We start from the raw sequence: 14,638 nt of genomic DNA, 5'->3' as shown, positions 1-14,638 counted from the left end.
CTATCGCAGACATATTCACCACAGATACATTCACCAGCAGATACATTCACCAACAGATACATTCACCAACAGATACATTCACCATAGACACATTCACCAACAGATACATTCACCGGCAGATCCACTTACCAGGTGATGGCCACAGGGGCAGGGAATCCTTGTACCACGTGACGAGGGGCTCTGGGTAAGCGTTGCGCACGTAACATTCACCGATCTGCAAGAGAGGGAAACAGACCAACACACGCAACAAAGATCCCCCGTGTAGTCTTAACAGACTGTAGGGGCAAGTGCTGTTAGCGAGTAGCACCTATGAAGGCCGGCACGGCACACGAGGGGGTGGGTGGCCAGCACCACGCCGGCCGCCTTTGTCTCCCCAGTGGCGATGTTTTACTGCACTGCACCAGGTATTTATTTGAGGCTGAGTCGACCTAGGGGAGGCACAGAACCGGTTAGCGCGTCGCGCCACGAAACCTGGCGACCCAAGTTCGATTCCCACTCACGGCCAACATCAGTGACGATTATCTGAACCGGTTCTGAGCCTCCCCTAGGTTGACTCAGCCTCAAAGGAATACCTGGTGCGATGTGTACACATCGCAACGAGGGAGACAAATGCAGCCGGGTGTGGTACACTACTATAATATACACTAATATACACTAATATACTATACACCACTCTACTATAAAATAATATACTATACACTACTACACTATACACTACTATACTATAAAATAATATACTATACACTACTACACTATACACTACTATACTACACACTACACTATACACTACACTACTATACACTACTATACTACACACTACACTATACACTACACTACTATACTACACACTACACTATACACTACTATACACTAATATACTACACTACTCTACTATACACTACTATACAGTACACTACTATACAACTACTATACTATACAACTACTATACTATACACTACAATACTACACACTACACTATACACTACACTATACACTACACTACACTACTATACACTACACTACTATACACTACACTATACACAACACTACTATACACTATACACTACACTACTATATACGAACCCACGACCTCCTGTGCACCAGGCGAGGTAGTCAACATCTCCAAACTAAAACTAAACCACGTTAGAATCACGAATCGTTGGCGTCTACAGCACCGCCATTAAGGTAACAAAACCACCCCTAGGTGACCGTTAGGCAGAGGTCGCAAACGGGTTTTGATTCCTTACCCCTCGTACCCGTACCCGGCCGCACCAGGGTCGCAAATGGGTACCCTACCCGTACCCTACCCGTACCCTACCCGTACCCTACCCGGCCGGATACGGGTAGGGTACGGGTATCGGGTACCCGATTGCGACCTCTGGGATGAAGCCATGTTGCAGGCGCGGGTGGGTTGATTCTAGGAACTTGAATTGTGAGAAGAGACAAGACGTTGGGAAATGAGTGACAAACGGTGACTCACCAGTGACTCACGGTCTACCCGTACCCGGCCGCACCAGGGTCGCAAACGGCTACCCGTACCCGGCCGGGTACGGGTAGCCGGGTATGGGGTAGGGTACGGATATCGGGTACCCGATTGCGACCTCTGCCGTCAGGAGAGGGAGCGACAGGCCGGAGTGTGAACTAGAAGAATGTCCGCGCAGGCCGCGGGCTGCTCACCTTGTGGTGGTGCTGGGGCTTGAGCAGCACGGGCCTCTGGCTCGCCGTCACGGCCACCGTGGGGGCCGCTGGGAGGGACACGGGGGGAGGGGGGAGGGGGACACGGGGGGAGGGCCGTTACGTGCTGGCGAGTCCAACTTGCCTCCGAAACGTCGTGTGGTAGTGTGTAGTGTATAGTGTATAATAGTGAAGTGTATATTAGTGTATAGTGTAGTGTATATTAGTGTATAGTGTATAATAGTGCAGTGTATAGTGTAGTGTATAGTAGTGTATAGTGCTGTGACAGAGTCCACCTGAAGACGGAGTCTTGTGTTGCCTCCGAAACTTCGTGATTTTTATTTTATTTTTATTTTACTTTTATTAATTTAAATTTTTTACCCACGCGACTTTACCGAACAAAACCACCTAAGAGTACGGTAGCAAGTGGCCCCCCCGTGGCGCTCGCTTACAAAACACCCGCACGCTTGCAGTGGCTTCGGCCACGCTGGCGCGCCCCGCCACCACCTGGCAGACGAAGTCGCGCTCGTCAGCGGTCTCCGTCGCGTTCAGCGCCAGCGCGGAGTCGCTGCGGCGAGCGTCGATGCGACTCTCGTAGCCGGTGCCCAAGTCCGCCACGAAGAGTCGCGCGTCGCGGTACGAGATCCTCGTTCGCGAAGATTGTGAAATCTGTGCCGGGGGGGGGGGGTTGGAGTCTATGGGTAGCAGTGTTGAGTCTATGGGTGGCAGTGTTGAGTCTATGGTGCAGTGTTGAGTCTATGGGTGGCAGTGTTGAGTCTATGGTGCAGTGTTGAGTCTATGGGTGGCAGTGTTGAGTCTATGGTGCAGTGTTGAGTCTATGGGTGGCAGTGTTGAGTCTTGAGTCTATGGGTAACAGTGTTGAGTCTATGTGTAACAGTGCTGAGTCTACGTGTAACAGTGCTGAGTCTACGTGTAACAGTGCTGAGTCTATGGTGCAGTGTTGAGTCTATGTGTAACAGTGCTGAGTCTACGTGTAACAGTGCTGAGTCTATGGGTAACAGTGCTGAGTCTCTGGGCAGGGCATACGACGTACGTATCCGAGCGTGACAAGCGGCGGTGTGCGTGTGGGTGGGGGGTGGGGGTGGCGCTACTCACGATGAACCACTGGGTGACCACCTCCTCGCCCACGGAGCTGGTGACCGTGCAGGGGATCACCAGCGGACTTCCCAGCTCCACCTCCACCAGCGGGGTCACCGCCACGGAGATCGCCGCTTCGACGCCTGCGGCGATGACGGTCATCGCACGCAAGTCACGCTGCAGACTGCTAGTGTAGTGTATAGTGTAGTGTATAGTGTAGTGTATAGTAGTGTAGTGTATAGTAGTGTATGTAGTGTATAGTGTAGTTTATAGTACTGTAGTTTAGAGGATAGTAGTGTAGTGTATAATGTATTGTGCAGCAGTATATATAGTGCAGAGTATGTTACTGTAGTGTATCGTAGTGTAGTGTATAGTAGTGTAGTGTATAGTGTAGTGTATAGTGTAGTGTATAGTGTAGTATATAGTAGTGTATAGTAGTGTAGTGTATAGTAGTGTAGTGTATAGTGTAGTGTAGTAGTGAAGTGTACAGTAAACGAGGCTAGATGACGACTTATACGATGGAATCCACCGTCGTGCAGGAACCAACGAAGCGTCGCCCGTCGCACTCAGCAAATCAGCACTCAGCAAATCGCGACTCTTTTTTTAAAGAAAGACTCCCCATCGTACAGCGCCAATTCGCGTGTGTGGGGTGCCACGAATCTTCCGCGTCTACAGACAACGATTCACACGGTGAAGCCGAACCACGATCGGATGAGGTGGGGGGGGGGGGATGCTGCTGGATGCTGCCGATGTTCACGGCGGCGGCGATCATCACCTTGGAAGGAGACGGAGACGAGCAACAGCAACGCGACACATCGCAGCGACATGTGGCCGGCAAGTTCTCGCTGCTGCTTGCAGCTGCTGTTGCTGCTGCTGCTGTTGGTGCTGCTGCTGCTGCCGCTTGTGGAGCCGTGAACCCACCGTGCCCTTCTCCTCCCGTCGTCAATCCTGTGTCGTGTGAAACACAATGCGGCAGTCCGCACTATCAGAACACATTCCTGCTGCGGAGGGAGCTGCTAGGAACACGTTGGGTTGCTCGGTCAATGGCCTGCAGGGTCAACGGCGGCGTGGTGTATTCCGCAAATATGCCCGACTGTGAGGGCGGGCACAAGCCGGCATGAGTAGGTTAAACGTTGAGTTTTATAAGGGCACCACGGGGTGACCAGCCCCACCCCACCCTCCCCTCTCCACCCAGCCCCACCCCTCCCATTTCTGGATGCACGACGGACGGACGGACACAATAATCCCCTGTGGGCTGGTGGAACCAGGAGGTTTCTAGCGGTGACATTAATGCTGCGTCACTCCACCAAGTAACGAATGGAGGATCAACCGACACAGCCGAGGCGCTCCCCGTGTCTCTCCCTCTCCCCGTGGCGGCGGCGTCGATTTACCTCCTGCCCCCCCCCCCCCCCGGTGCCCCCCTCCACTCGTTCAGAGTGAACAGCGGCACGCGGCGCTGAGCGCCTGTGACCCACAGACACCGACTCGCGGTGCCGCGTCCAGAGTGAACAGCGCCATGCTGTTGACAAGCCTCACCTCGTGGTGGTTGTTGTTGTTGTGGTTGTTGTGGTTGTTGTTGTGGTTGTTGTTGTGGTTGTTGTTGTTGTTGTGGGCAGGTCGCTTCTGAGAACGAGAGCGGTACAGCAGCTCAAGCGGGCTTGGCCTGGTAACAAACACGAAGAACAAAAACTGCGTTAATATCTACAGCGAACCAAAGTTACAGAGTAGCGAGCCGCGTGAAGACAAATTTATCTTGAGCGAGAGAATTAAACTTGAACGCCATCAGGCGAGGGCAGGAGGCAAGGCCCCGCGGGGCGAAGTTCCAATCTGGACATCGATTCCAACACTCGCTGCTACTCAGTTGACATCCCTGAGAGAGAGAAACAGCGAGGCTCTACCTTGGTACACAACAACAACAACAACCACAACAACCATCACAACGATGAGAAATTCTCACCTCGGAGTTCAGTAAGCACGCAGCTGCAGCGGCAGCTTCCTGTTACCTCGTGACGTCACGCGGCAGCAGCAAGTGACATGACGTCACTCTCGGGTTACAAGCCACGCTCCGCCCACAACGAGCGACCCCGTAACTGAATAAATTAGAGCGTGAATACATTAAATGACGTCACGCACCTGGGGGGGGGGGGGGGTCAGATATTTGTGACGATGTGTGACGAGGGGGGGGTTTGAGAAATGTGACGTCACATCAAAATGCGCAACTTTTTAAATAAACATAGACGACACGTTCTACTTAATTAAATAGACTTTGTAATAAATGTTTTCTCCTACAACATCAGAGTGCAGCGCCACATTAAACACGCACTACACAATGACAATAGTTTAAAGCGATTTGAAGCATGTTTTTGGGGGGGGGGGGGCAGAGCTTTGTGACGTCATATATGAGGGGGGGGTCTCACTTTTTATGACGCCGTGTGACGAAGGGGGGGGGGGGTCAAAAATCGTCCAAAATCTCGTGATATTGCAGATTCCACCCGCGTGCAAGATGTGTCTTCGCTATCTAACCCTACGGCCAAGTTGTCGGCACTGCTACGCAACGTGTCTTCTCCCCCCCGCCGCCTTCAGCGTGCTCAAGTGCGGTGACACGACCCCCGCGACCTGCACGCCACAGGGAGGTCCTCATCCAAGCGAGGCTTGACCACAGGTCTGCCCTTGTCACTGCCTGTGGCGTCACACTCGGCATGCCTCGTGCCAATGTTGGCACGTCACGTCACCGTGTGACCAACACGAGCCCACTGTTGCACGTCTACAGGGTCGTTGTGCTGTGCTGCTCTAGTCGTGACTGATTGGGGTATATTGGCTTGTACTGATTGAGTGATGGCTCAGTGTGGTTCACGGTTTTGTTTTTCTTGTTGTAAGTGACACATTGCGCAATGCATTCAGCCGCAGTGAAGAAGCTATTTTCAGGACGGGATGAAATGCCGCTCGCTAGAACGCTCAGTCTGAACGTTGCTTTTGAAAGATGCCCATCCGGTGGCGCTTAAATGTCCCCGGCATCTCACGGCGCCGCACATCTCACCTCGATCGCTCTCGCGGACAGATGTAGTTCTCGTTGAAGCCGAGGGGACGCGCGGTCGATCGCTGTCCCTTGGTGCTACAAGGCAGCGTAGCATCGGCCTGCCAGCGGCAACAGTCTTCCAGTAGGGGGGCGATGTTGCCCTTGGATATTCCAACTAAGTGCACCGTTGCTTTAACTGGGCGCCACGGTGGCGAGATGTTAACTTCCTTGCTTGGTGTGCAGGAGATCGTGGGTTCGATCCCAACCCTGGTGCCTGCATATTTGAGCTTGCATATCTCTCTTGCCGTGGTCGCGTGGATTTTTTCTCCGGTTTGTCACTCCCGCATTTACAAACGTGCGTCTAGAGTGTTTGTCTGATAGAAATGTCCACACGATAAGCCACTTCGTGCAGCTGTCACTAGTGATGGGCAGGTCGCTCGGGAGAGAGTGCTACATAGTTCAGTGGGCCTCACCTAGTAGTCTAATAAAACAATTGTTCACAGTTTTTTTTAAATATATAAGAGCTAAGTAATTCACGAGCTCATTTTTACAATGTTTGATCATTTGGACCTTGACGTCGGCACAAATGGCCAACTGCATTTTTCCAAAAACGTCATGAACCGCAAACCGTTCCAACAAGCTTGGGACAGCTAGAAGCTACCTGGGGGACCTTTGTCTGTGTGTGTATCATAGGCGGTGCTACTCGCTACTAGCAGCACTTGCCCTACAACCCTGCTAGAGGCTACCTGGGGGAACTTTGTCTGTGTGTGTATCATAGGCGGTGCTACTCGCTACTAGCAGCACTTGCCCCTACAACCCTGCTAGAGGCTACGTGTGGGAGCTTTGTCTGTGTGTGTATCATAGGCGGGGCTACTCGATACTAGTAGCACTTGCCCCAACAGCCCTGCTAGAGGCTACCTGGGGGAGCTTTGTCTGTGTGTGTATCATAGGCGGTGCTACTCGCTACTAGCAGCACTTGCCCCTACAGCCCTGTTAGAGGCTACCTGGGGGAGCTTTGTCTGTGTGTGTATCATAGGCGGTGCTACTCGCTACTAGCAGCACTTGCCCCTACAGCCCTGCTAGAGGCTACCTGGGGAAGCTTTGTCTGTGTGTGTATCATAGGTGGTGCTACTCGCTACTAGCAGCACTTGCCCCTACAGCCGCCTAGAGGCTACCTGGGGGAGCTTTGTCTGTGTGTCATAGGCGGTGCTACTCGCTACGAGCAGCACTTGCCCCTACAGCCCTACTAGAGGCTACCTGGGGGAGCTTTGTCTGTGTGTGTATCAGAGGCGGGGCTACTCGCTACTAGCAGCACTTCCCCCTACAACCCTGCTAGAGGCTACCTGGGGGAGCTTTGTCTGTGTGTGTATCATAGGCGGTGCTACTCGCTACTAGCAGCACTTGCCCCTACAGCCCTGCTAGAGGCTACCTGGGGGAGCTTTGTCTGTGTGTGTATCATAGGCGGTGCTACTCGCTACTAGCAGCACTTGCCCCTACAGCCCTGCTAGAGGCTACCTGGGGGAGCTTTGTCTGTGTGTGTATCATAGGCGGGGCTACTCGCTACTAGAAGCACTTGCCCCAACAGCCCTGCTAGAGGCTACCTGGGGGAGCTTTGTCTGTGTTATGGGCGTGTCCTCTTTCAGAGCCACCGCCTGAAACGTCGCCCTGCATCAGCGGCCGATGTCATCACGCCCACATCACGTGGTCTGTCATCTCTTAATTGATCCAATTAAGAGTGTCACGGACAGACAAAGCTACGCCAGGTAGCCTCTAGCAGGTCTGTAGGGGCAAGTGCTGTTAGCGGGTACCTATATCACGGGTACACGCCCGACCGCCTTTGTCTCCCCAGTGGTGATGTTCCCCTTCCAACATCACCAGCACCACCACCAGCAGCACCACCACCACCAGCACCACCACCCGCTCGTGACGAGTCGTTGTCAAAGTTGTGCAATCTTGAGGCTGTGGGAAACCAGACCACCCCGCCCGCAACATCCTTCACTACAACGGCAAAGCTCCCCCGTGTAGCCTCCACACACTTTGTGGGGCAGGTGCTGCTAAACACACAACAACAACAACCGCCATTCGCCACTAAGTGGCGGTGACGTCACCACGACGCTTGTGCCAGGCCATGTGCACCTTGAGGCCACGTGAAGTGTCGAACGCCCGCTGGCAGGAGGTCACGGGGCAGACCCAGCAGGTGCCACGGGTCGACTGACCGAGATGACCGAGATGACTGGCTGATGCACCACCTGTGCCCCATACTGTGCCAACTTGCTGTGTTTTAGCCACCCGGCGCTCCGCTCGTTGTTGTGAGCGTCGCTCCTCCGCCCTCCGTTGTTGTTGGAGGGCGACTACCTCAAACTGCCCAGTAGCGTCCTTCACGAGCCTCCTCCACAGAGGCCAATTTTGACGCCGCTGGTACCAGTCATCGGCAAGTCCACTCAGCTGCACGTCCTCCTGTACCACATCACTCCATCTCTTCTCTAGCCCGTGCCACGCCGTTTAGCCCCCTCGATCCGGCCGAACAAAAGCTGTTTTAGGCATGCGGTGGCTGGGCATGCGGGCTACATGACCCAGCCAACGCAGCCTTGCCTGCCGGAGGAGCTCACCAAAGGGACTTTGCCCAGATCTTTCAAGGATTTGTGAGCTCCTCACACAATCCAGCCTGCCGGTTAAACCCAGGATGGATCGTGCACAATACCCATGGCAAACATCACCTTTCACCACCCACCATCTGCATGATATTCTCCCCGTGGATTTGTCTCCGGGTCCTCCGGTTTTCCCCTCCACATTAGAATCACATCACGCGTTTAGAGCGTTTGGCTGCTTTAAGGGTTCACGTCATCAGCCATTTCAATGTGGCTATCATTTGTGAAAGCCAGGTCGCTTCTGCAAGAGCGCTACGTCGCTCAGTGGGCCATGCTTTGTGAACTAAGACAGATGTTTGCGTTTATAGACATTGCAGCAGTCAGAGACGCACACGTTTAGATTGCAGAGAGGATCGTACCAGTTTCTTTTGTTCAGGGGGCTGGGAATGCGTTTGCTTTATAAAAGTGCTCTCACTTTCAATCTGCCCTTGAAAGCAATCGTTAATCGAGTCCAGTCCTGCCGTCGTGTGTTTACTTAGCCACACTGGCGAAAGGTCACTCCTGACATTTCCATAACGAATGCAAGAGGCTTCATCGCATGCGAGAGAACGCCGACTCGAGCAGAGTGGCACGCTACGTTCTCTTCCTCAAACGAGTCTTTGCATTTGGACGCGTAAAATAGCCGATTTAATTTCCTGCAGCAACTAAAAAGTCAGATCGTATTCGTGGCATTCCCCCCCCCCCCCGAGTAGCGCCTCGTGGATTTAATAATTTAATTAGGGAAGTTGTGGAGGCGGCTTTACGAGTCGCTCAAGCAACAGGGTTCACTCACCACTCTCTACACGTGACCCATCTCCACGCGCGTGTCCAATGAAACGCATTGGCTTTCTCCGCGTGCAAAAGTACTCAAGAAGGAATTTGACAAGTAACCGGGCATTACAGGTCACGTGACACTACAGGTGTGCTCACACCTGAGAGCGTGTGTGTGCGTGGCATGGTGCACATGGCCTGGCACAAGCGTCGTGGTGACGTCACCGCCACTTAGTGGCGAATGGCGGTTGTTGTTGTGTGTGCATGTGTGTGCGTGTGTGCGGGTGCGTGTGTGTGAGTGTGCGTGTGTGTGCGCATGTGTGTGCATGTGTGTGCGTGTGCGTGAGTGTGTGTGCGTGTATGTGCGTGTGTGTGTGTGTACGTGTGTGCGTGTGCGTGAGTGTGCGTGTGTGTGTGTGTGTGCGTGCGTGGGGAGCGGTAGTGTAGCGGTTAGCGCGCTGCGCTATGAACCTGGCGACCCGGGTTCGATTCCCGCTCACGGCCAACACCAGTGACGATTATCTGAACCGGTCCTGGGCCTCACCTAGGTCGACTCAGCCTTAAATGAGTACCTGGTTCGGTGTGTAAACATCGCCACTGGGGAGACAAAGGCGGTCGGGCGTGGTGCTGGCCACCCACCCCCTCGTGTACCGTTCCGGCCTTCATAGGTGCTCGCTAACAGCACTTGCCCCTACAGTCTGTTTAGGCTACACGGGGGATCTTTGTCTTTGTGTGGTAAATGCAGACATGATTCCTTGCAAAGGTTTCAGTTGGTGTTTTAAACGTCTTAAACACACGAGGGTTTTATTGTGGCCAGAAAAGGGGGAACCCCCTTCGATTATCAAAGCGGAAGTTTCCACGCGGTGGGGTTTCAATCCACCAATTAGAAGCGAGGGGGCTGCGGGGTGACGCGTCAGCGCCGGCAGCCAATCAGAGAGCGTCTCGCGCCTGCTGTGGGCGGGGCTTCAGCGCGCGAGGAGGTCGCCTTGGTGGGAAGAGACGCTGGGACATCGCCCAGCAACAACAACAACAACCCACACAACAACTACCACAGCAACAACCACCACCACTACTACTACCTTGTGAGTATTACTAGCACTCTTATCACGACTACTACCACCACCACTCTATTATCACAACAACTCTTATTGCCACCACAACTCTTATTACCACCACAACTAGCACCACCCTGTGAGTATCACAACAACAACAACACTAGTTGTTGTAGTAAGATGTAGGCATTTATCGCCGCTATGCAGCAACACCCATCAACACCCTCAACACCCTCACCACCAACACCCTCAACACCAACACCCTCTACACCCCCACGTGTTGTGTTGCAGCAAACACGCCCCGTGGACAATGGCGGACGTGGGGTGGGGTGTGAGTGTGTGGGTGGGTGTGAGAGCGTGTGGGTGGGTGTGAGAGCGTGTGGGGGGGTGTGAGAGCGTGTGGGTGGGTGTGAGAGCTGGGTGGGTGTGAGAGCGTGTGGTGGGTGTGAGAGGTGTGGGTGGGTGTGAGAGTTGTGTGAGAGTGTGTGTGTGTGTGGGTGTGAGAGTGTGGATGGGTGTGAGTGTGGGTGGGTGGGTGTGAGAGTGTGGATGGGTGTGAGTGGGGTGGGTGGGTGGGTGTGAGAGTGTGTGTCTGTGTGTGAATGTGGGTGTAGAGTGTGTGAAATAAAATTTGTTAACAATCCCCAAGTATTCTTGGTTCTCTCGGTAAAGTCGAAACGTCGCGAGATTTTTATTGTTTAATATTTTTATCATTTTATTGTTTTCCTTCTACGCGACTTTACCGAAAGAACCAAGAATATGAAAGATTTAAATTAAAATCCCCAAGTACACAAAGCCCGACCACGAATTGTGTGAAAGTGAATGTCTCCCTAAGGCCTTGAGAGCGAGTAGGAGGAGGCCTGCCCTTGTAAAACACAAATATTTGTCTGACTTTCACTGGTCAACACACTTTGTCTGGCATAAGGTATTTCAACGTTTTTAAGGTAATTTTGGGGTGCTGATTCCAAATCTGTTTTTGTCTATCACATCAGGTTTTGAGATATCAAATATTGCATTTCAATAAAAACTGCAGAAGAAAATATTAAATAAATGTGGATATCTACATAAAATTATATTATAAACACACTATCCTAAAAATACAGCACCATATTTTAACACTAAAGCAGTCACTGACTCGCAACAACTTGCAATCATAAGTGACAGAGTTAATTTCGGGTAAAATCAATGAAAATGGGGTATGCCGATAGCATAAAAATGAGATGTGATGGAGCAAATCTGAGATCAGATTTGGAATCAGCACCCTGAAATTAGTCCAAAACAGCTGCAAAAGTCCAGACGCCTGTTACTGCTGCTGTAGATTTGGAGTTTGCATCTCTCATCATCATCATCACAGTGGATAGGAGATGTTAACTACCTCACCTGGTACGCAGGAGGTCGTGGGTACGATCCCGACCCTGAAGACGCCTGTTACTGCTGCTGTAGATTTGGAGTTTGCATCTCTCATCATCATCATCATCACAATGGATAGGAGATGTTAACTACCTCACCTGCTACGCTGGAGGTCGTGGGTACGATCCCGACCCTGAAGACGCCTGCTGCTGCTGTATATTTGGAGTTTGCGTGTCTCCTCTGCCCGTGGTGGTGTGGATTTTTCTACGGGTCCTCTGTTTTTATTTCCTCATTAACGTCATGCATTTTGACTATTTGGCTGCTATAGATTTCCACGTGATGATAAGACGATGGCTTCGTTGAGCTATCGCTTGTGATAGCCAGGTGGGCGCTTCTGAAAAAGAAGCTACATAGCTCAGTCGGCTTTACTGGCTAAAGTAAAAAAAGTTGTTGAGTTAAATTATGGGGCTAAATGAGTGGATCTCTCTGGGCTCGCAGTGGGTTTCTGTGGGTCTCTATATTTATGCGGGTCTCTATGAGCCTGTAGAAAACAACTCCCTACCTCGTGGTGCCGGACGGCAACCCTGTGATGGGCAGTGCCGTGGGGCGAGGGCCAATTTAGATTGATCATTCCCCTCATGGCGTTTGTAACCACCACAGCGGCTACATGGGGGCTCTGGACGGGTGTGAGGGGCTGGTAACCGCTCCACCTTGAATTACACAAAACACATAAAATATTGAATTAATAGCTTGTGCCGGAGGCCCCGGGGGGACCAGGCATCTATGAATGTTTTCCCTCGGGGCTCCTCCAGAAACAACAAAAAAACACTGCGGGTGGCCATGTGGAATGTCGAACGCTCACTGCGGAGGAGAGGCTGCCAATCCTCTGTTGGGAACTGGACCGGTACCACCTGGATCTCTGGTATTCAGGAGGTCCGGTGAACGGCTCTGAATCCTGCTACCATGAGTCCTCTACTCAGGGCAGGAGACTGCCAAACAATAGGGAGTGGCTCTTCTGAACAAAATAATGAAGAGGGCATGGGAGCGTGGCGGTGAGGTGTGGGAAGCGCAAGCCCCAGGCTACTTGGGCTCACCTTCCCATCAACAGAGGCGAGGAGTGGTGTGGTCATGGTTACTTATGTCCCAACTGACGACAAAACGTCCGTGGAGGGATGCAGGCAAAGCCAATGAGTCAGATGCCTTCTATGACCTGTCATAGGTGTTGGCTAAAGTGGCCCCTTGGGACTGAGTCATCTTGTTGGGTGACTTCAATGCCGAGCTTGGTCATGATGCTGGCACTGGTTAGAGTGATTGGCAGACATGGGCCAGATCAGCTCAATAACACACGGTAGGAGGCTGCTTAGATTTGTGTGCAACCCATGGGCTTGTAATTACCAACACGCTGTTCCGGCTCGACACATCCACACAGCATCATGGATGCATGCCGGGTCCAAGCAAGACATCTGCTGGACTACATAGTGACAGAACCAGTGGATGCGGGGCCCATGTCCTTGACACCCGGGACCCCTACCGTGGAGCTGATCTGCCCACTGACCATTGACTAGTCATCTGTAAGATGCGCCTGCCATTATTTCACTCCGGTGGTGGGTGCACACCAGGACCCCCATTCACACCCCAAGGTGGCCTGGTCTCAGATAGCTGATGAAAGTGTAACTGTGATGAATTTAATCATCGCCTGCGGCTGGGGTTAGCATCGTCCCCCACTCCTCCAGATGTCGAGGGGAAATGGGCGAGGTTTAGGACTGTGGTTCTTGCAGCTGCAATGGCTGCTTTGGGTAAGCGGTCAAGACCCCCCAAAGACCCTGGCTGACAGAGGAGGTGTTCAAGGCTGGCTGAGACAAAGGCGAAAGCCCACTCTATCGGCTTTCAGTATCCCACGTCGGAGAATGAGGAGGCTTACCGCAGCCCTTCACTCGGAGGTTCGGAGAGCCGTGAGGTGCTGCAAGGAAGGGTGGTCGCGGGTTGCTGAGGAGACTGGAGTCTGCCTCAATCGCCCCGATCACAAATCAATATTTAACTCCATCAAAAATTGTGTTGTTAAAAGCAGCCACCACCCGACACAGCCAACTAGTAATGGCTGTCACGTAAACAGAACATGCCAATTCGTCACTAGTACAGCACACCGGTGTGTTGGAGAGCCAAGCCACAACATTAACAATCTGAGTATGACGTTTCGCCAGTAATTACAACGAGCTTCATCAGGCGACAGCCAGATTTGTGGAGAAGTCTTACTGTTTCGTTCCTTATATAGAGGCGTATATGTGTTGACCACCCTTCTGCGCTCTTGCACAATGTGGGTGGGGGGGGGGGCATTACTGAGGTAACAGAGGTCGCAACCGGGTACCCGAAACCTGTACCCTACCCGATACCCGGCTACCCGTTTGCGACCCTGGTGCGGCCGGGTACGGGTACGGGTAGACTGTGAGTCGCTGGTAACTGTCACTCATTTCCCAACGTCTTGTCTCTTCTCTAGAATCAACCCACCCGCGCCTGCAACATGGCTTCATCCCAGAGGTCGCAATCAGGTACCCGATACCCGTACCTACCCGTACCCGGCCTGGTACGGGTAGGGTACGGGTCGGGTACCCGTTTGCGACCCTGGTGCGGCCCGGGTAAGGGTCCGGGTACGGAATCAAAACCCGTTTTGCGACCCTCTGTGAGGTAATGTATTATGCGTGGCATTATGCGAGCCCTTTGATCTTGTCCTTCCTGTCTATTTGTTTATTAAAATAGCCCTACCAATGGTATCCCTTTTGAAATACGATGATCTTTGAGGCATGCATTTAATATTTATTTCTTTGATTATTCGATTCTACGCAGCACTAATACGGTAGCTATCCGAATGGTTAAAGTTTTTTTAATTCTATAAATTTCTATAGATTCTCTCATAGTCTTGGCCAGTAGTAGCTAGTTTTGCACAACACTTAAACATCAAAATCAATTGAGTGTCCTGGTTGACACGCATGTTCTGCTACTGCTGACAGTTGCATTTGGGAGAATTTAATATTTCTCTGATGTTCTTTTAGTCT

General features: G+C 52.2%; 1 protein-coding gene across 1 annotated transcript; it reads right to left on the bottom strand.

Annotated features, from left to right (window-relative positions):
- Positions 1-129: 129 nt before the first annotated feature.
- LOC133340083 (basal cell adhesion molecule-like) lies at positions 130-4,798 on the bottom strand (the record flags this gene model as incomplete). The annotated part of the gene is made up of 7 exons (XM_061548148.1): positions 4,730-4,798; positions 4,309-4,435; positions 3,548-3,720; positions 2,791-2,915; positions 2,127-2,343; positions 1,678-1,745; positions 130-214 (listed from the first exon to the last, which is right to left on the bottom strand). Coding segments are annotated over exons 3-7 (547 nt in total), but the record flags the coding sequence as incomplete, so codon positions are not given.
- Positions 4,799-14,638: the final 9,840 nt, after the last annotated feature.

This window comes from Lethenteron reissneri, unplaced genomic scaffold (assembly GCF_015708825.2).
Source record: "Lethenteron reissneri isolate LAM-NWPU_2019-01 unplaced genomic scaffold, ASM1570882v1 scaffold_721, whole genome shotgun sequence".
Lineage (NCBI taxonomy): Eukaryota > Metazoa > Chordata > Hyperoartia > Petromyzontiformes > Petromyzontidae > Lethenteron > Lethenteron reissneri.
This window is presented reverse-complemented; position numbering and strand designations above follow the sequence as displayed.